Source organism: Mustela putorius, unplaced genomic scaffold (assembly GCF_011764305.1).
Source record: "Mustela putorius furo isolate JIRA1106 unplaced genomic scaffold, ASM1176430v1.1 tig00003869_pilon_pilon_pilon, whole genome shotgun sequence".
Lineage (NCBI taxonomy): Eukaryota > Metazoa > Chordata > Mammalia > Carnivora > Mustelidae > Mustela > Mustela putorius.
This window is the reverse complement of record NW_025422021.1, coordinates 7,743,226-7,763,859: the sequence shown is the minus strand read 5'-3', so window position 1 is coordinate 7,763,859 and position 20,634 is coordinate 7,743,226. Positions and strand designations below refer to the sequence as shown.

Genomic DNA, 20,634 nt, shown 5'->3' with positions numbered 1-20,634 from the left:
CTTTTAGCTCTTTGGTAAGATTATTTCCAAGGTATCTTATAGAACCTTGAAATTTCCTGAGTGACTGGAGTGTCTGTTATTCATGATGGGACCTTATAGCTTATATTAATGAGGTGACTCATGGTAAATGCCTAAATAGGTTACGTTAAGGAGATGAGTCAGGACAGGGCTGGCCACATCAGAAAGACCAACCATGTAGAGCGTCAGGGTTTTGAGCCACATGACATTAGCCTGACATCTGGAGAAGGGAGAGAAACTAGGAAGGAGTTCAGCTATATAGCTAGTAAGTTAATCAATCCAGACTACATAAATAAGCCCTAATAAAAACTCTGGCTTAGTTGACCTTCCCTAGTTAACAATACTCTGTGCATAATTGATGTGCAAGGAAGGTGACATGCCTAGACTCCACAGGAAAAGGACATTGGATGTTAAGGGTTTGGGATGGTGGGCAGAAGAAAGGCGATTTTAATTGTGTAAGTGTGAAATTTAAAGGCAAAGAAAATGATACTAAATCTACCTTCTTTATTACATATTGTATGATTTCATTTATATGAAATGTCTAGAATAGGCAATTTACACACAAAAAAGTAGAAAGTAGATTAGTGTCTTCCCAGGGCTTGGGGAGAATAGAAGCTAAAAGGTGAAGGGCTGAGAGGTTTTCCTTTGGGGTAATGAAAATATTCTAAATTATGGTGATGGATGTACAACTCTTCTAAGTACATGAATTCAGACTACTGAATTGTAATTTTAAGGTATGAACTATATGGTATATAAATTTTAACCCAATAAAGCTGCTAAAAACACAGTTGATCAAGAATATGAAGACAGGCAATAGACTGGGAAAAATGTGGAGACACATCTGGAAATCTAAATAATACAAATAATCTAAATAATACAAATCTAAAATACAAAGAACTCTTAAAACTCAGCACTAAAAACAACCTAATTTTAAAAATGGGCCAAAGGCTTTAACAGACACCTCACCAAGGAGATACATAGATGGCAAATAAGCATATGAAAAAAATGTGATGCATCATATGTCATCAGGGAAATGCAAAGTAAAACAAGATACTACTGCACACCCATTAAAATGGCCAAAAATTCCTAACATTGACAATGATAAATGCTGGTGAGGATGTAGGTAACAAGAACTTTCATTCATTGCTGATGGAACTGTAAAAATGGCGTGGCTACTTTAGATGACAGTTTGGTGGTTTCTTATAGAACTAAACATACTTTTGGGTGCCTGAGTGGCTCAGTCATTAAGCCTCTGCCTTTGGCTCAGGTCATGATCCCAGAGTCCTGGGATTGAGCTCTGCATCGGGTTCCTTGTTGAGGAGTCCGCTTCTCCCTATCCCATTCCTCCTGCCTGTGTTCCTGTCTCGGTGTCTCTCTGTCAAATAAATAAAATCTTAAAAAAAAAACAAAACCCAAACTAAACATACTCTTACCACACTATCCAGCAATCATGTTCTTTGGTGTTTACCCAAAGGAGGTGAAAACTTATGACCACACAAAAACCTGCACATGGATGTTTACAGCAGCCTTATTCATAACTGCCAAAACTCGGAAACAACCAAGATGTCTATTAGATCAATAAACTGTGGTACATCCAGATAATGAAGTATTATTTAGCACTGAAAAGAAATCAGCTGTGAAGTCATGAGGAGGAAACTTCAGTGCATATTACTAAGTGAAAGAAGCCAATCTGAAAAGGCTACATACTGTAAGGTTTCAACTACATGATCTTTAGGAAAAGGTTAAAACTATGGAGATAGTATAAAGTTAGTGGCTGTCAGAGACTAGAAGGAAATGAGGGATGAAGAGGCAGAGCACAACTTCTAGGACAGTGACACTACTCTGTATGATACCATAATGGTGGAAACATGACATTATACCTTTGTTCAAACCTACAGAATGTATAACACTGAGCAAGTCCTAATGTAAACTATGGATTTTGGGAGATAATAATGTGTCAGTGTAGGCTATCAGTTATAATAAATGTGGGGCACCTGGCTGACTCAGTGCAGAGAAGCACGCCAACTCTTGATCACTGGGTTCTAAGTTCGAGCCCCCTGTTGGGTATAAAGATTACTTAAAAATAAAATATTAAGAAATTATAACAAATATACCACTCTTGTAGAGGATGGTGATAATAGGAGAGGCCATACATTTGTGGGGGCAGGGTGCTATGGGAAATTTCTGTACTTTCCTCTCCATTTTGCTCCAAACCTAAAACAACTTTATAAGACATTATAAGAACAATGTCTATTAAAAGCAAGCACAAAAAAATAAAACAAAAAGATTAACTAGGAGGCACACATGTAACTGTTAAATCTATTAAGAAAGCAAAAAACAGGGTGCCTGGGTGGCTCAGTTGGTTAAGCAACTGCCTTTGGCTCAGGTCATGATCCTGGAGTCCTGGGAGAGAGTCCCACATCTGGCTCCCTGCTCCATGGGGAACCTGCTTCTCCCTCTGACGTCGCCCCTCTCGTACTCTCTCTGTCTCAAATAAATAAAATAAATCTTAAAATACCCTTCTAACCTTAAAACCCCCCACTATGGATTTTTTAAAAAGGTTAATTTCAGTTTACACTATAAACGTGAGACGGACGGCAAGAGTCAATGATAAGAATAAGGGCCAAAAAGTATGGGTAAGAGGTGGGGAGGCCATTTAATTGTACTGTAATATAAAAATATTTTATAAAAATTCAGTCACCACTGAAGCTTTAAAGTTTTATGCGTAATTCTGATGTATTTAGAATACATGGAAACTTACAAAGTTAAGATGATCTTATCGGTAGAAAAGATATTCTAAACCAGCTTAGCCAAAAGAAGCATTTTGATTGCCTAATTTAACTTTGTAAAGGAGAAGTAAATCTTATAGCTGGTCTCTGTAAACCTCACAGCTGGAACATTCTAACAGCACCTTGCAGTTTCCAGTGATCAAAGTAAGTTACTTTATATACTAAACTAAGAATTTCATAATAGAAATAATGCAACACCAGGGGGTGCAGTTATCATGAAATAATTACACTCCTGGGAGATTACAGGCACAAGGCTGTACCCCAGGGGTGTGATTATCCCATGATAACCACATCCACTAAAATTGCATTATTGCAAAAATAATCTCTATTCACTGGTGAGACATTATTCAATAGGTGATTTTTTAAAATGAAAAGATTTTTTAGCTTGAATCAGCAAGTGGATTAGGAAATTGGCCAGTTTATTTCTCATTGCATTCAATTCAGAATACAACATCATTATTACTTGCTTTCCTATTTGATACAGTAGAATTTTTTATTTTGTTTTTGAGAAACCTTTAAGAGTTTCTCCTAATGTTAGTTAAGTGGCTCTGGTAAATTCAGGTCAAACTTCAAACATATTAACTGAGCAATAAAATTTTAAATAACTTACTTCTACGTATACAACTTTTAATTTTTCTAAAATGATATTCACTTAAAAATTAGAAATGTACAACCAATGTTAATATACAGGTCTATTTCCTGTCATTTTTCTACAAGTACATGTCTATATGTCTACCTAAAGACAGCAAGAGAAACACGAATGGAATCCATGTAGCTACTTTGTTTTATAATGATCTTTTTACCTGACCAAATGTTTTCAATAACATCCATATCGTTAGGAAATCTTCTTATCATATCAATTGTTCTTACATATAGCTGAAGATGATGGTTCTCAACCTTGACAGTGCATCAGAAATAGATCAGTAACTTTCATTATCTTCTGCGGTATCACAGATGGTGAAAGTTACTGATCTATTTTTACCATAATTTTATCACCGAGTTCAGTGCTTTGAGATAGTCTCAGATGAGTAAGATAAAGGATTTTAGAAATTAAAAAATACCCTGTGTGTTTACCAGTATTTGTTCTCACACTTACATCAGTTTTAAAGGGAAAATGGAAATGGAAATTTTCCTAATGCCTTCTTCTATAAAGAGTGAGGCAAAGAATTAACTCAGACTGCTAGTTACTTCTCATCATGAATATATCACTTACAAAACACCAGTATCTCTTTGCTTTATTTAGCTGTTCCAACTATTCTGGAGATAAATTTAATATAGGAGTATAAAGGAAAACATTAGCCTTCTGAAGGATATCACAAAATATTCAATGTCTGTAAAGCCTTAATTTTAAGTTTCTTTCCCAATTTTAATCACACATTTTAACCTAAAAGTAAAAGTCGCTTGTAATTTCACCAAATCATTAAACTATTTTCATTCTTCAATGTTTCCTTCTAGTCCTAATGTATATGCATATAGTTTTATATTACCAAAATCTTAATGTAGATTTAATTAGTATTCCTTAATTCACTAAATATATTGACAGTTTATTTTGCATTCCCCTAGTACTGGATATTTAGTTTGTAAGAGTGAAAACTTAGAAATGATGCTGAAACGAACATTTCCCTTAAAATCAAAATAAGGATTTTCATCACATTACCATCTTTTCTTCTCCACTGTACTATCCCACTTCCAGAAACAACACATACCACACCACACAGGATATTCTATGACATCATTTTTGCCTAAACCTGTTTTCCCAAATTTTCAGATCATCATCATCTTTCAGGGGTGAGAGTCTCAGACTCCTCTCAGGACTACGATTCAATAGGAGCTTGGGAACTAGTATTTATCTTTAACAACAAAAAAAAAACCAAAAAAATTTTTAAAAGAGAGCATGTGCATGCAAGCCAGGGATGCCGAAGGGGCGGGGGTGGGCGGGGAGAGAGAGAGCAGATTCCCCGCTGAGCACAGAGCCTGGTGCAGGCAAGGCTCAACCCTCACAATCCTGAGATCATGACCTGAGCCAAAATTACAACTTGAATTCTTAACGAATTGAGCAACCCAGGAGCTCCCCCTTATCACTTTCTTATAAATTCCTGGAAGCTGAATTCCTAGGTAAAAGGATATGAATTTTTTTAAAGATTTTATTTATTTGATAGAGACAGAGACCACGAGAGAGAGAGAGAGAGCGAGCGAGAGACAGATAGCGAGCAAGGGAACACAAGCAGTGTGAGTGGGAGAGGGAGAAGCAGGGAGCCCAATGTGGGGCTCGATTCCAGGACCCTGGGATCATGACCTGAGCCGAAGGCAGATGCTTAACCAATTGAGCCACCCAGGCACCCCTAGTTCTTTCGTTATTAACGCTACTGAAAATGTCCTCATAGGTTTAATGGCCATTTGGAGCCCTCCTTTTCTGAGCTACCTATATTTATGTTTTGCTCTTTTGCGTTTATAGGTTCACCTTTTTCATGTTGACTAGAAAAAACATTTTATATATTAGTGATATCGACTATAGTATTTCACTGAAGTTAATATTTATTTTATCCTCTACCACTCCACTGCTCAGTTCATTTAGATACAGAGAAATCGTCACCAATTTGTAGATATCTCAAGCTTTGTTGCAAATACATTAAGACTTACTAGAAGCCAAAAACCACAGCTTTTTTCTATTTGGTTCACCTTATTTTGAAAAAGTTTATTTGACTAAAGAACAGTACTACAGTATAACCCCAACATAAGTGGGCTCCAAAAACTTTGTGTAAAATGATTACTTTAAAGTTTATGAATGTAAATGGACGGTGGAAAAGAGCTAATAAACAGCTTTGCTGTACCTGAAGTCACCATTTCTAATACTTTTTTTTTTTTTTGGAAGATTTTGTATGTGAGAGAGACAGAGACAGAGCATAAGCAGGGGGAGGGGCAGATGGAGAGGGAGAAGCAGGCTCCCCAGTGAGCAGGGAGAGCCCGATGTGGGGCTCAATCCCAGGCACCCAGGATCATGACCTGAGCAGAAAGCAGACACTTGACCAATTAAGCCACCCAGGCGCCCCTTACCATTTCCAATACTCTTAAAAATACGTTAACAGCACAAGTTCTTCTGATTGCTTTTACAGACTGTCTAATACAGAATCAAGACAAAGCAGGTCTACTGATTACTAGTCTGGAGTCTATCCTACTCTTTCTCTCAGAAGGAGGATCAAAGTGAAATGAAGTTGGGGACAAAGACAACCATTACCACTTGTGTCTGCCCCTAGCCAATACAGGAGCTACAGAGTTGTAAGGGCACCATAAGGCTGGAGTGAAGGAAAAATAAGAAAGATGCAACCCCTTCCAGAAAACATATATACTTTTCAGAGACAATATCAGATTCCTATGACTACTAAAATTAGTGGTCAGAAATATTTGAGCCAACAATATTTCATCAGTTGAGTGGGGGAAGGGGAAGAGGGAACAGCAGTATGTGGGTTTTAAGAGTACCTGCACTGTGGAATCAGTATGATATTCTTTCGTCAGAGATTGCCAGGTACAGACCAACATTCTCTCACCACTGAGCAAATAGTTTCCCTCTAGGTAAAATGTGATTTCTAAACCTTCTTTAGAGAAGTAAGGATTAAAACAAAAAATCTATTGTAATATTCTGTGTACTTCTCTACCCGTTCTAATATGCATAACACCATAAAAGAAACAGTGTCAAGCGGCTCCTTGGTGGATCAGTCAGTTGAGTCTCCAACTATTGGTCTCAACTCAGATCTTGATCTCAGGGTTGTGAATTTAAGCCCTGCACTGGGCTCCACAATGGGCGTGGAGCCTACTTAAAAAAAATAAAAAATAATATAAACATAAAAATGAAAAAAACAAAAACCCACTGTCAAACTTGATAATGGATCAAATTCCTAAACTCTTAATATGGGCACTGGCATCCTGAATCCTAAAGCCTGCCCCTGGCTTGCTGGAAGGGAGCAGGATCTCTGGTAAGAGAATAGAAGCTGAAGGTCTTATGCTGATTGACAGTGAACCTTGTGCTCAAAGGTGGTAGTGAAAGCCTGAGAGTCCAAAAAAGTGCATCAGAGGGCTGGGGAAGTGAGGGGATAGGCCTTCACGCCCAGAGCATCTACTTCAGTACAGCAGCTCTGCCTTAATACCTGGTCTATATACTGGGGTTTCATGTAAGACAGTGTTTTAGGAAAGGTTCTACAACTTCTTAAATAATGCTGAAAAATCTCTTGAGTTATACTACCAACCTTATTTTAAGATGAGTTGAAGCTCATAAAAGTGAAGTAATTTAAGATTACAGAGTTAAGGTTATATTTAATTTATTATGACTTAAAGTTGGACTGGTGTGGTTGTTTCAATAATATACTAAGGCACTGATAAATTTAAAACTTCTCAGCTTCAATATCTGAGAACTCAAATGAGCCAAACGAAATTAGACAAATATTTTTAAGTTGTCAATAATATGTAGGAAGGTAAATAACTAGCAAGTAAAACTCAATTTTAAAGTATTTAACATCTTTTTAAACTCAGTTTTGATTTTATCTCTGAACTAAAATGATGTAATTGCTGAGTCTGCTAGTCAGCCTACATTTATAATTCTGGAGGACATGAATATGAGAAATAACCATTTCTTCCTTCTATTTTTAGGTTACTAACTTAATGACTTAATGAACTATGCTTAGTATATCTATTACCTTTAAAATGAAGTTTATAGGGTCCTGGGCTAGAAAAATTAAATTCTAACAGCATTTCAAATTCAAAATATATTATCAGAGTTTCCCACTGACTATCATATTTTGGATACATGACTTAGTCCAAAAAAAAAAAAAAAAAAAACCCAACAAAGGAAAATAATACCAAGAGAGATTAAGAAAAATATTATCTTTCCTTGTTTGTCCTTGATACAAATTCTAAAACAAACATAATTCATGTCTAGTGCTTACCTGAGCCATCAGTGGGAACTGAACTTGCATTGATTCCAGAAAGACCAAACAGAGGACATTCTCGATCTGTGTTGACATGACCCCATTTGTGACATTTAATGCACCTCACATTTCGAACCTGAGAAATAGTGAACGTTATTTTAGTTAGTAAGATAGTAAGAATCTAACAAATGTTCAAATCTCTACTTCTTGGTAGAGTTTAAGTTAAATTACTGTCATTTTTAAAAGATTTCCAGTGAGGGCGCCTGGGTGGCTCAGTGGGTTAAGCCGCTGCCTTCGGCTCAGGTCATGATCTCAGGGTCCTGGGATCGAGTCCCGCATCAGGCTCTCTGCTCAGCAGGGAGCCTGCTTCCTCCTCTCTCTCTCTCTCTGCCTGCCTCTCTGCCTACTTGTGATCTCTGTCAAATAAATAAATAAAATCTTAAAAAAAAAAAAAAAGATTTCCAGTGAAAGACTCCATCAATATATTTGGTAATTTAACATAAATACTAAAATCTTTTAAAATTCTGCCTAAAAGCTAAGCTGAATCCTATTGTGTTTTGACTGTTACTTGGTGGCAATAAAACAATGTCATTCAGAAAGAAATGGTAAAATACCAAAAAAGAATTATGTCATGGCTTAATCTTAAATCCTCTCTTCTTTTTTAAAAGGATTTTATTTATTTGACACAGAGAGAGAGAAAGCACAAACATTTTATCAGTCTACTACATTTAATGTTTTCTCTCCTAGTCCTTTTACTATCTGGTTCAAATCAACACCACAGAGCCCTTTTCAGCTTACATACCTTTTGTAAGAAGTATTTATTAAATAAAAATTATTCTTACAAAGTAAAATATGGCTCACTTGCCTGAATACCAAAGGGCTGATCTCTGATGTTCATGTCATCTTTGGCATATCTATTAAGTAGAGAATATGTACATAGTATTAAAAACAATTTAATAAACGGCAGTTATTCTGAAAGTAGTTTTATAGTTCTAAATACATTATAAAATGTGTAACTTCAATAAACACACAGACTATGAAATCTATTTAGCATTTCCAAACACCACTTACTTATTAATTGTCCAGTTTGATGATTAGTGATTTAAAAAATGGAAAACTATACAAAATTATAGTTTATGATCAAGTAAATTAGTTGTATAAAACAAATAATCTAAAATACCTTTAGCATTAGTTGCCTATGCTAGTGAAGGAAAAGACAATATAAGATGGGATATTAGATAAAATTAGTGATATGTATTTCGTTTTAAAAGAAAACTGGCTCTTACTTTTCCCGGGGGGCTCCTTTCTGCCATTCAAATTTGTATTCAGTCTCTCCTTCTGTTTCTTCTTTCTAAAAACATTCAGTAAGAAGTCTTTCAATTTTTCCATAAAATTACAATTGCCAAGTAAATCCAAACACAGAAAATAGTACTTTACCTCTTTGTTTTCTTGATTGCATATCAAAGATATGGGAGAAAAAAAAGGGAGTTCAAGTTAAAAACTTCAACACTAAAGTCAACTATCATATACTATATTATGATGTCATGGTATTTAATTATAACTTGTAAGAAATTATTGGTTTACTTTTCTCTTCTTTCATAAGATAAAATTCAAATCTCTAAAGGATAAATACAATATTGGGGCATCTGGGTGGCTCAGTGGTTTAAAGCCTCTGTCTTTGGCTCAGGTCATGAGCCAAGGGTCCTGGGATCCAGCCCCGAATCGGGCTCTCTGCTCAGAAAGGATAAATACAATATTGAACAAGATAGTATGTAATAAGCATGCTAATTCCTAGTTTTGTTGTTGTTGTTTTTACTTATTTGACAGAGACACAGCAAGAGAGGGAACACAAGCAGGAGGAGGGGAAAGGGAGAAGCAGGCTTCCCGCTGAGCAAGGAGCCTATTGTGGAGCTTGATCCCAGGACCTGGGGATCATGACCTGAGCCAAAGGTAGACAATGACTGAGCCATCCAGGTGTCCCTAATTCCTAGTTTTTAAACTTTTTTATTTTTCATTGTTAGAATATTATGCTATCTATATGTATATTAAGCAGGACTAAAGATGTATACACAAATTTATAAAATAAGTGCACTTCTGTTGATGCTGACAATTTTTCCTCCTCAAAGTTCAAGTCATTAAAAAAAGTCAAGTCACAAAATATTACTAGATTAGACGATTATTTCTAATATTTACTCTATTATACTGGATTTTTTTTAATTTTATTTTTATTTCTTTAAAGATTTTATTTATTTGACAGAAAAGAGATCACAAGTAGGCAGAGAGGCAGGCAGAAGGAGAGGGGAAGCAGGCTCCCCACTGAGCAGAGAGCCCAACATGGGGCTCGATCCCAGGACCCTGAGATCATGACTTGAGCCGAAGGCAGAGGCTTAACCCACTTAGTCACCCAGGCGCCCCTGATTTCAGTGTTTTAAAATTGTATTTACAGAATAATAGCAACTTTAAAAGATGAAGAGCAACCTTTAGGTATGTATGTATTTATTTGAAGATTATTTATATACAAATTTATTTATTCAGAGAGAATGGAAGCGGGGAGAGGGAGAGAGAATCCCAAGCAGACTCTGCGCTAAGCACAGAGCCCCATGTGGGGCTTAATCTCATGACCCTGAGATTATGACCTGAGCCCAAATCAAGAGTTGGACACAACCAACTGAGCCACCCAGGAGCTCCGAAAGATGACGAACAATTTTTTTAAAAAGTCTGTCATAATAGTTCTCAATCTTTAGTTGTAAACACATCAAAGACTAAGAAAAGGAAATGAGGCAAGTACCTTTTTTAGCTCCTGGTGGGGCCTCATACATGAAATTAAGGCCATTCTTTACACGTTCATCTCCCATAAGCAACCTAAGTGAAACAAGAAAGTTAACAATTTTACATAGGAGGAAAAAGTTACAGAATAAACATTCCTCATCTCTCAAAACCCTAAGGAAATTAACAGAAAATATTTTTGTCAGAGATAAAGTTCCAAAACTTTACTTCACTGATCATATTACATCTGGAGTACATGAATGGAAATTCAAACAGTGCTGCCTCTTTAGTAACTGGTTTTAATTTCTGAGACTTTCTCATTACCTGAGAGATCTTCGCCCTTCCAACAGAAAAGGGGAAAAATGCCACGGTCCCTCTCACATGCTTTTCTTAAACTTTGAAATGCTATGGAAATAATGACAGCTTTGAAATCCTATATGCCAGCACAAATTTGGAATTAAGTTAAATAGTGCCAACATTTTTTCTTAATTGTGAGGGATCAGTTTTGGAAAAAAGAGTCTCTCTGGAATTTCTTTAGAAAGTCAAATCCAATTAATGCTTGTAATAAGAGTCAAAGTCAATAGGAGAATCAAATTCTTTGATGAGGCCAAAGAGGAGAGAATAGTTTAAGATATTTTACAACAGGTTAATTACTATGATGGAATCAATGTCTGCTGCACCTCAAAAATCATTTTCTTTATAGTCCTAACACTGAAGTTCCCAGTTTAGGTTCTGTTTAGAGAGATATGCCGTAATTTAAAAAAAGAAAAAAAAAAAGCTCTGCAATAAATTGAATGGCTGAGTTAAAGTTTTAATTCATAAGATCCAAGTAAGTACTGATTATAAAGATGAAAGCTAAAAAGTGAATAGAATCTCCTCTTATATTTGAGAAAGGCAATCACAAAGGGTCTATTACATAATTATCATTCTTCTCTTATTTCCACTGGAATTTATAAAGAACAGTTAAAAAAAGAGAAAAAAAAAGAGAGAGAGAGAGAAATGGATGACAGGATCTATATCCATACAATGGAATATTATTTTGCAATAAAAAGGAATGAACTACTGATACATGCTACAAAAAAGATGAACTTCAAAAACATTATACCAAGTGAAAGAAGCCAGTCACAAAAGACCATTTATATGTATGATCCCATTTATATGCCAAGTTCAGAATATGCAAATCTACAGAGACAGAAAGTAAAGTAGTAGCTGCTTAGGGTTGACAGAGGGACAGGGTGTGGGAATGGGAAGTAACAGCTAACGGGTACAACATGTTCTGATATTAGATTATGGTGATAGTTCCAACACTCTGTAAATACATATACTTAGAGCCAAAATACACTTTTAACAGATTATATATTAAATTAACACTATTTTAGAAGTTAAAATCAAGCACATAGAAAGCTCAGTATCACTAATTACTAGAGAAATATAAATTAAAACAATGAGCTACCGCCTCACACTAATTAGGATGGCTACTATAAAAAAAAAGGAAAATAATAAATGTTGGTAAGAACATAGAGAAAACGGAACCCTTGTGCATGACTGGTAGGAATGTAAAATGGTGCAGCTACTATGGAAGAGTTCGGTGGTTCTTTAAAAGCTAAACAGAGAATTGCTATATGATTCAGCAAATCTATTCCTAAGTATATACCTAAAAGAACCGAAAACAGGGACTTGAACTACTTGCATGCCAATGTTGACAGAAGCATTACTCACAAAGGCAGAAGCATAAACAAAATATGGTATATATATACACAAAGGAATATTATTTAACCACAAAAAGAAAAAAAGTTCTGACACATGCTATAATACAGATGAATCTTGAACACACTGTGCTAAGTGAAGTAAGTCAGACGCAAAGACAAATATTTTTATTCTGCTTACAAGAGGCACCTATAATAGGCAAATCCATAGAGACAGAAAGTGAAATAGTGGTTACCAGAGGTTGGATATAGGAGCTAAGCTGGCAGAGCAGTCAAAGGCCAAAACTGAAACAATCTGAGCACCAAAGTAAGTAACAATAGTATTGGTTTATAACCCATTAACTAAATATCCCTGAATCCATACTGATAGAAATACATAATTAAATAAATAACTACATGAAAGGGAAAATTCTTCTTTCCACAGGAATTCAAATTTTAAAATGTAGAGGAATAAATTCGAACACCACGATAATAACTAATGCAGGCAATATCTACCAGTGAATGCTAAATTAGTGAACAAAAGTTCAAGGAAAAACAGTGTGTTTGTATAGCTTCAAATATTAAATTACAAAGAGAATAAAGTAACTTTTTTTTAAGATAAAGAATAAATAGGGAGTGCCTGACTACTTCAGTTGGTAGAACGCTTGACTCTTGATCTCGGGGGCTCGAGTTAAAAGACTCATGTTGGGGCGCCTGGGTGGCTCAGTGGGTTAAAGCCTCTGCCTTCGGCTCAGGTCATGATCCCAGGGTCCTGGGATCGAGCCCCGCATTGGGCTCTCTGCTCTGCGGGGAGCCTACTAACTCCTCTTTCTCTCTCTCTGCCTCTCTGCCTACTTGTGATCTCTGTCAAATAAATAAAATCTTTAAAAAAAAAAAGTCTCATGTTAGGCATGCAGCCTACTTAATTAAAACAAACAAACAATACAACTGAGACAAACCATGTATCACATTTTTTATAGACCCCTATAACAAAGAGGCCCACTGCTATTTATTGTCTTGCATGAAAGTAGGTACTCAATAATTAAGCTAACCAGATTATATAGAATTAGTGAGGAAAGTACTTAATTGAAACTAAAAATTTCTGTAATTAAAAGTACTTAATTGAAACTGAAATATTTCTGTAATTTCTCTCTTGATATATTTTGTTTATTTTAAAGATTTTATTTATTTGACATAGAGAGACACAGTGAGAGAGGGAACACAAGCAGGGGGGAGTGCGAGAGGAAGAACAGGCTTCCCATGGAGCAGGGAACCTGATGTGGGGCTCAATCCCAGGACCCTGAGATCAAGACCTGAGCCGAAGGCAGAGGCTTAACCCACTGAGCCACCCAGGTGCCCCCTGATATGCTATGTTTTAAAGAGAATATTCGGTAACAGTTTAGTAGTACTTATGCTCCATATTTTGATGAAGAACAGAAATGAACTGAAGAAAGTATGGTCTATATAACTAAAGTAGCACTATTCACTTGCTTGATTAACCAAGAGCAACCAGCGTGAGTTAGACTTGGCAATATAAACATAAAATGAGGGGCACCTGGATGGCTCAGCTATTACGTATCTGCCTTTGGCTCAGGTCAAGAATCCCTGGGATCAAGCTCTACAGCAGGCTCCCTGCTTGGCAGGAAGAAGCCTGTTTCTCCCTCTCCCACTCCCCCTGCTTATGTTCTCTCTCTTGCTCGCTCTGTCAAATAAATAAATAAATAAAATCATTAAAAAAAAAAAAAACAACCATAAAATGACAACACATAAAGGGCAGATACTACGCTGGAATAAACCAATAAAGGACTCTAGCTATGATCCTGCCTTTAGCAGATCGATGACATGTAGGTCAAGTAGACACAATTCATTTTACTTCTTGAAGGTGCTCTGTGCATCCCTTTATTTCAGTGTATGCTAAAGAAATATCTCTGCAAGCAGTCTCAGTAGTTTGAGTATAGACTTCATTGTTCTTCCAAGTTTTACCTAAGTTGGGATTTGCTTATAAACTGTACATGGAGTCACATTAACTTTTTTTTTTTTAAGATTTTGTTTATTTATTTGACAGAGAGAGATCACAAGTAGACAGAGAGGCAGGCAGAGAGAGAGGGGGAAGCAGCCACCCCACTGAGCAGAGAGTCCAACGTGGGGCTCGATCCCAGGATCAGGAGACCACGACCCAAGCCGAAGGCAGAGACTCAACCCACTGAGTCACCCAGGCGCCCCTTAACTTATGTTTTATGTGAATTATGGATATGGTTGGAAAAAGTGGCAGTGTACAGATATAAGAGTAAAGAGGGTACAGAGGACATAGAATCCTATCACTGGGGCATTCAATTCAATAAAGCTAATTTAATATATGATTTAATAAGTGATCATTCTCATGCAATTGTTTATTCTAAAAACACTAGCATAGAAGCAAAATAAGTCAATCAGAGAATGACAATTATCATATGACCTCACTGATATGTGGAATTTAAGAAACAAAACAGATGATCATTGGGAAGAGAGGCAAAAATAAAACAAGACAAAATCAGAGAGTGAGACAAACCATAAGAAACTCTTAATCATTGGAAACAAACTGAGGGTTGCTGGAGGGAAGGCAGGCAACTGCATAATACATGATGTAATAACTGGATATTATATAAGACTGGTAAATCACTGAACTCTATCTCTGAAACTAGTAATACATTATATGTAAATTAGCTGAATTTTTAAAAAAGCCAACCACACACACACACAAATAAAAGCACTAGCATAGTGGAATTTCTTACCTATTATCATATGATTCTTGTTCTTTAAGATATTGTTGCATTAATTCTTCTTGTTTCTTCTTATCATATGATATTTTCTGTTCTGCCATCCATACCTAAATTAATGAAGTAAAAAATTTAAGTTAAATAGAAAGTTTGCTTTTCTTTATAATGAAATATAAAATGTTATCATATATAGCTTACAGCATAACCCATTTTGGCCGTAATTACATCACCACAAAATAACAGCTAAAAAGTCTGATTTGTGCCTTGATACAGGTCCTTAAATGTAGTCATTCTAAACAGCTAAACTTTCAGGCAAAAATATCAAACTCAAGAACCACTTTGAGCACCTGTTGTACAACAGCTTCTTGAGTCTTATCTCAGAAAAGATAAGTCTGAGTCTTATCTCAGAAAAGAGAATGACCATTTCTCTATATGGAACATGTCTAGTTTAGGGCACAACCAGTAGGAATAACTAATGCCCACAAATGCCAATGGGTAACACAGACATTCCAAAAGAGGAGAAATGGAGGATAAGGAAAAGAAAAAAAAGAAAAGAAATTGAAAGGCAGTTGTAGAAAAAGGGGAAGAGACAAGAGAGGAAACAGAGAGAACACAGAGATGTATCAAATGTCTTGGAGTTGCTCAAAGGCACCAAACCACAGGATGAATGTGTCCCTATGTGAAATCCTCAAAATTATAAAAGTGGTGGAGGTAAAAAGCCCACACAACTTAGGGGAAGATACTTAATCAGGTTAATTCTTGGGTAAAAAGGTATCAATGCCTTCCCACTGCTTTTAGAGTGAAGTGAAGGACACAGTATCTCACAACCATTCAATGTAAATATCAAGTCAAAACTTTTTCTCAAATATGCTGAGTTTTAAGAACATAAATTGGGAGGACAAATACTTACACTGATAAAATTATAATTATTAACTGTGGGGGAAGATAGGTGTGGCGAGGAGGGTGTAGGACAAGACTGCCATTGCTCAATTTTAGAAGCAAAACTATTTGAGTAGTGATGAAATAGGAAGGTTCTAAGGGGACACTGAGATGTGGACAAGAAGGAATTCATATGGAAATAAAAGCAAAAACAGAAATGAAAAGGAAGTCTTCAGGGACAGCAATACCAGAAATTTCTTTTGTTGTAAGTTTCCTTAAAGTTTCTTCCACTGACTTCATACTTACCAACGTAAAGTTAGAGTACAAAAAAAACCCTACACTTGGGATAAGCAGTAAAAATCACATCTGGAATTTTCACCATAGCTCAAAGTGAAAACAGCTCCAACAAAGACATGCAGGGTGTCACTGCCTAGTAGAGTAACACATTAATAATAACGTTCAAATGAATAACATACTATTTCTAACAGAATAACTACCATTTATTTAAAGCTCTAGGCTTTACAAAGTTATTGTACTAATCTCAATACATAAGGAGTACCATGGACTGGAATAAAAATATAACGCACTTTTGCCTTCAAAATGCTCAGAATCTGATAACAAAAAATCATATAGCTTTTCTGTATGTTCGAGCTATTTCATAATAAGAAGAATGAATTGTATAAATAATAATAAAGTTTGGTATCAGGATAAGAAAAATATGCATAAGATAAATAGAACACGATAGGGATTAGAGGACAGGAGGAAGTCTGGTATAATGGAATACTTTATAGCAAGTCTTGGTTTTTAGAAGTTAAATTTTTAAAAAGATTTATTTATTTATTTTAGAGAGAAAGAGAGTACGCTCACAAGAGTGGGGGATGAGAGACTCTGAAGCAGACTCCCCACTGGGCACAGAGCCTGACAAGAAGTTCCATCTCAATCTCACCGCCCTGAAATCACGACCTGAGCTGAAACCAAGAGTCAGACCCTCAACCAACTAAGCCACCCAGGCATCCCTAGAGGTTAATTTTTTAAAAAATTATTTATTTGACAGAGAGAGATCACAAGTAGGTAGAGAGGCAGGCAGAGACAGAGGGGGAAGCAGGCTCCCTGCTGAGCACAGAGCCCAACAGGGGGCTCAATCCCAGGACCCTGAGACCATGACCCAAGCCAAAGGCAGTGGCCCAACCAAGTGAGCCACCCAAGCACCCCTAGAGGTTAGTTTTTAAATTAAGTAACTACGTTTGCAGGTAGCCAAGGTTATCGTTCTTCTTTCTTTCTTTCTTTCTTTTTTTTTTTTTTAAAGATTTTATTTGAGAGAGAGAGACACAGCAAGAGAGGGAACACAAGTAGGGCGAGTGGGAGAGGGAGAAGCAGGCTTCCAGCTGAACAGGGAATCCAATGTGGGGCTCGATCCTAGGTCATGACCTGAGCCGAAGGCAGATGCTTATGACTGAGCCATCCAGGTACCCCAAGGTTATAATTTTTTACACATCTTTCCAAAGATGTTTTAATGCATATATAAATAAAATTACCCGAGATCAGTAAATAAAAGCTTTCCTGGTGTTGGGGGTAGGCGGCACTGAATATCATTCTACCATGGAGTTATCCCATCATTTATTTAACTAGTCTCCTGCTGTACTGATGGGCATTTAAGAGATTTCCAATCTTTTGCTTAAACTCTGCTTCCACAAATAACCCCATATATAAGTAACTTCATACACGTTAAGCACGGTTTTGAAGAGGATCAAAATTCTGCCAAGGAAAAAACAGGGTAAGATATTATCAGTAGAGGGAACAACTCAGACAAAATCCCAAACATGTAAAATAGGAATTAAGTAGTTTGGTGTTGCTGGAGTATAAAATCTGAGGAAGGATAGCAATAGGGAATGAAGAAGGAAAAATAAATTTAAGTCAGATAACTAAGTCTTAATCCTGCAGTATTTTAACAGGGAGCCAAAAGAGATAAGATTTGTGCTTTAAAAAGACCACTCAGGGGTGCCTGGGTGGCTCAGTCGTTAAGTGTTTGCCTGTTCAGATCATGATCTCAGAGTCCTGGGACTGAGCCCCACATCACGCTCCCTGCTCAACAGGAAACCTGCTTCTCCCTCTCCTACTCCCCCTGCTTGTCAAATAAATAAATAAATAAATAAAATCTTAAAAAATAAAAAAAGACCACTCTATGGAAACAACCCAAATATTCATCAACTGATGAATGGATAAATAAAATGTGCTATATCCATGCAATGGAATTATCCAGCAATAAAAAGGAATACAATACCAATACATTCTACAACATGGATGAGCTTTTAAAACATTATACTAAGAAAAAGAAATGATTCATAAAAGGCCACATAGTGCATGATTCCATTTACAGGAAACATCTAGAATAGGCAAACCTACAGAAATAGAAAGCAAGTTGTAGTTACCCAGGGAGGGGGAGCACAGGAGGTTAAGGACAAATGGAGAGAGACTACTAACAAAGAACAGGTTTTTTGTGGAGGTGATGAAAATGTTCTAAAATTGTGGTGGGGACTGCACAAGTCTGAGAATAAACTGAAAACCACTGAATAGTACACTTTAAGTGAATGATTATATGGTATGTGAATTATATCTCAATAAAACTGTCAAATTAAAAGAATATTATTCTGATAGCTATGTATAGAATGGGGTCAAGACTGGAACAACAACAACGAAAAATCCGTTAGGAAATTTAACAGTCTAGGCGGAAGACAATGAGGGTCTAAGCTATGAAATTGGCCGTAGTGACAATGAGGAGAGATGAATTCAACAGATATTTGGAAGGTAAGACAATTTATTAGCTATCTAGATATGGAATCTTGAATTTCTGGCTTTGGTGTCAGGATGAAGGATTGTGTTCCTACCTCTACTTCTTACTAATATGAAGCATGAAGTATAAAAAGAAGAGCAGATTTAGGATAAAAGATATATCCATTTCAGATATATTGAGTTTGAGATGCCTGTAATATACCAAGATGGCATTGTCTAGTATATAGCTGTCTTGAGGTACCTTGAGCTTGGGGGAGAAAATTTAGAACGTAGATTTGAGTCTGGAGTAAAGAGGGAGTAGTTATAACCATGAATTGGATGTGATTGTCTGGAAAAGCATATTAAATATGGCATAGGCCAAGGATGAAGCTCTGGGTAAACACATGTTTTTTAGAAGCAGGTTATAAATAAGTTTGTGTGTAGGGGCAATTAACATTTTATTGAGCAATCCTTCTAATGTGGGGCCCAGTGCTAGGTACTTTGTTTCAAAATACCTTTGTTTAGTCCTCAAAACAATTTCTCAAGTCAAGGTAACTGATACTGGTCATTTTATTTATTTTAAGATTTCATTTTATTTATTTGACAGTGGGAGAGTGAACGAAAGCAGGGGAAGCAGGAGAAGGAGGAGGAGGCTTACTGGCCCTGAGCAGAAAGCCGGAGGCAAGGCTCGATTCCACCACCCTGGGATCATGACCCAAAAAGGAAGGCAGAAGCTTAACTACTGAGCCACCTAGGCTCCCCGAAACTGGTCACTTTAAATTCACAGGTTGGGAGACTGAGGATAGGGATATTAAATATCTGTGTAAGGTCTTAGGACTAAAGTGTGCCGAAATAACTAGAATCCAGGTCTGATTCCAAGGTCAGACTTTTCCTACTTCACCACTTTTGCTTTCCACTGCCACACTATTCAGCAGGGTTTTTCTGTACTGCACTCAGCTGACCTGTAACTGATTATTTAAAAAGCCAAAACGGGGGCGCCTAGCTAGCTCAGTCGCAGAGCGTGTGACTCCTGATCTCGGGGGTTGTGAGTTCAAACCCCACGTTCCGTGTAGAGATTACTTTAAAAAAATATAAGCAAATACATACATAAAGTCAAACATCGTTGTGCATCTGAACCCAATGTAACATTGTGTATACTTCAATTAAAAAATATTAAGTTAAATAACGAGCCAAACTTCAAAGAGGTCATCTGACAGAGGCTACATTATCGGGTGGGATAAAAAGAGGAAGCAAGAAGTGACTTTATTTCCGTTTTAAGATTTATCTTAAATATGGGGCGCCAGGGTAGCTCAATCGTTAGGCGTCTGCCCTGGGGTCCTGATCCCGGAGTCCTGAGATCGAGTCCCTCATCGGGCTCCCTGCTCAGCGGGGAGTCTGCTTCTCCCTCTCCTTCAGCCTCTCCCTCTATTCTCCTTCTCGCGCGCGCTCTCTCAAATTAATAAAATCTTAAAAAAAAAAAGATTTATCTTAAACAGGGAATCACATTTGGAAAGGATGGCAGAGCTCAGAAGCCACGATCCCTGGGATCCGAAAAGACAAAACCAGAATCAGCTGAGAAAGTAACGAGGAATCCTATGATCAGACTTCTTCGTATCTTACAGCTCTACATTATAGCTGACAAGCCGACAGACGAAGGCTGCCCGTCTCCGGCTGATGTAACACAGGCGTCGAGGGCCAGCTTTGTCAGCGAGCTTCTCAGCGGAGAAGAAGGTGCGAGAAGAGCAGGGCTTCAGGCCTCGGAAGGCGACTATCCTAGGAATCCGAGAGACGCCACCACTTTCAACTCCAGAAGCCCCTAGGAACCCAGACGCCAAGGGCCAGAACCCTCCCCGGCTTCCCTTACTTACTTTTTTGATATTGGACTTGGAGGCGGGATGAAAGTCCTTCTTGCACATGAAATTGGCGAAAGATTTCCCCATCTTAAAGCCTAACGTGGGAAAAGGTAGCTACGGGACCCGTAAGTAACGTAAACAAACACTGCCGCCTAACCGGAACTGCGCCGCCAGGGGCAGCGGGAACTTCCGCGGTCAAA

The 20,634-nt window shown here is 37.2% G+C and overlaps 1 protein-coding gene across 1 annotated transcript in view; it reads right to left on the bottom strand.

Moving 5' to 3' along the window:
* The window catches only part of CIR1 (corepressor interacting with RBPJ, CIR1), a 40,158-nt gene extending 19,532 nt beyond the window's left edge, over window positions 1–20,626 (bottom strand). Inside the window, exons 1-7 of the mRNA XM_004774365.3 lie at window positions 20,450–20,626; window positions 14,949–15,043; window positions 10,515–10,588; window positions 9,164–9,174; window positions 9,013–9,077; window positions 8,592–8,640; window positions 7,745–7,862 (exon numbers count right to left, since the gene is read on the bottom strand). Coding sequence (XP_004774422.3) covers window positions 7,745–7,862; window positions 8,592–8,640; window positions 9,013–9,077; window positions 9,164–9,174; window positions 10,515–10,588; window positions 14,949–15,043; window positions 20,450–20,521 — 484 coding nt within the window. The 5' untranslated portion in view covers window positions 20,522–20,626. The remainder of the gene's footprint in view (window positions 1–7,744; window positions 7,863–8,591; window positions 8,641–9,012; window positions 9,078–9,163; window positions 9,175–10,514; window positions 10,589–14,948; window positions 15,044–20,449) is intronic.
* Window positions 20,627–20,634: the final 8 nt, after the last annotated feature.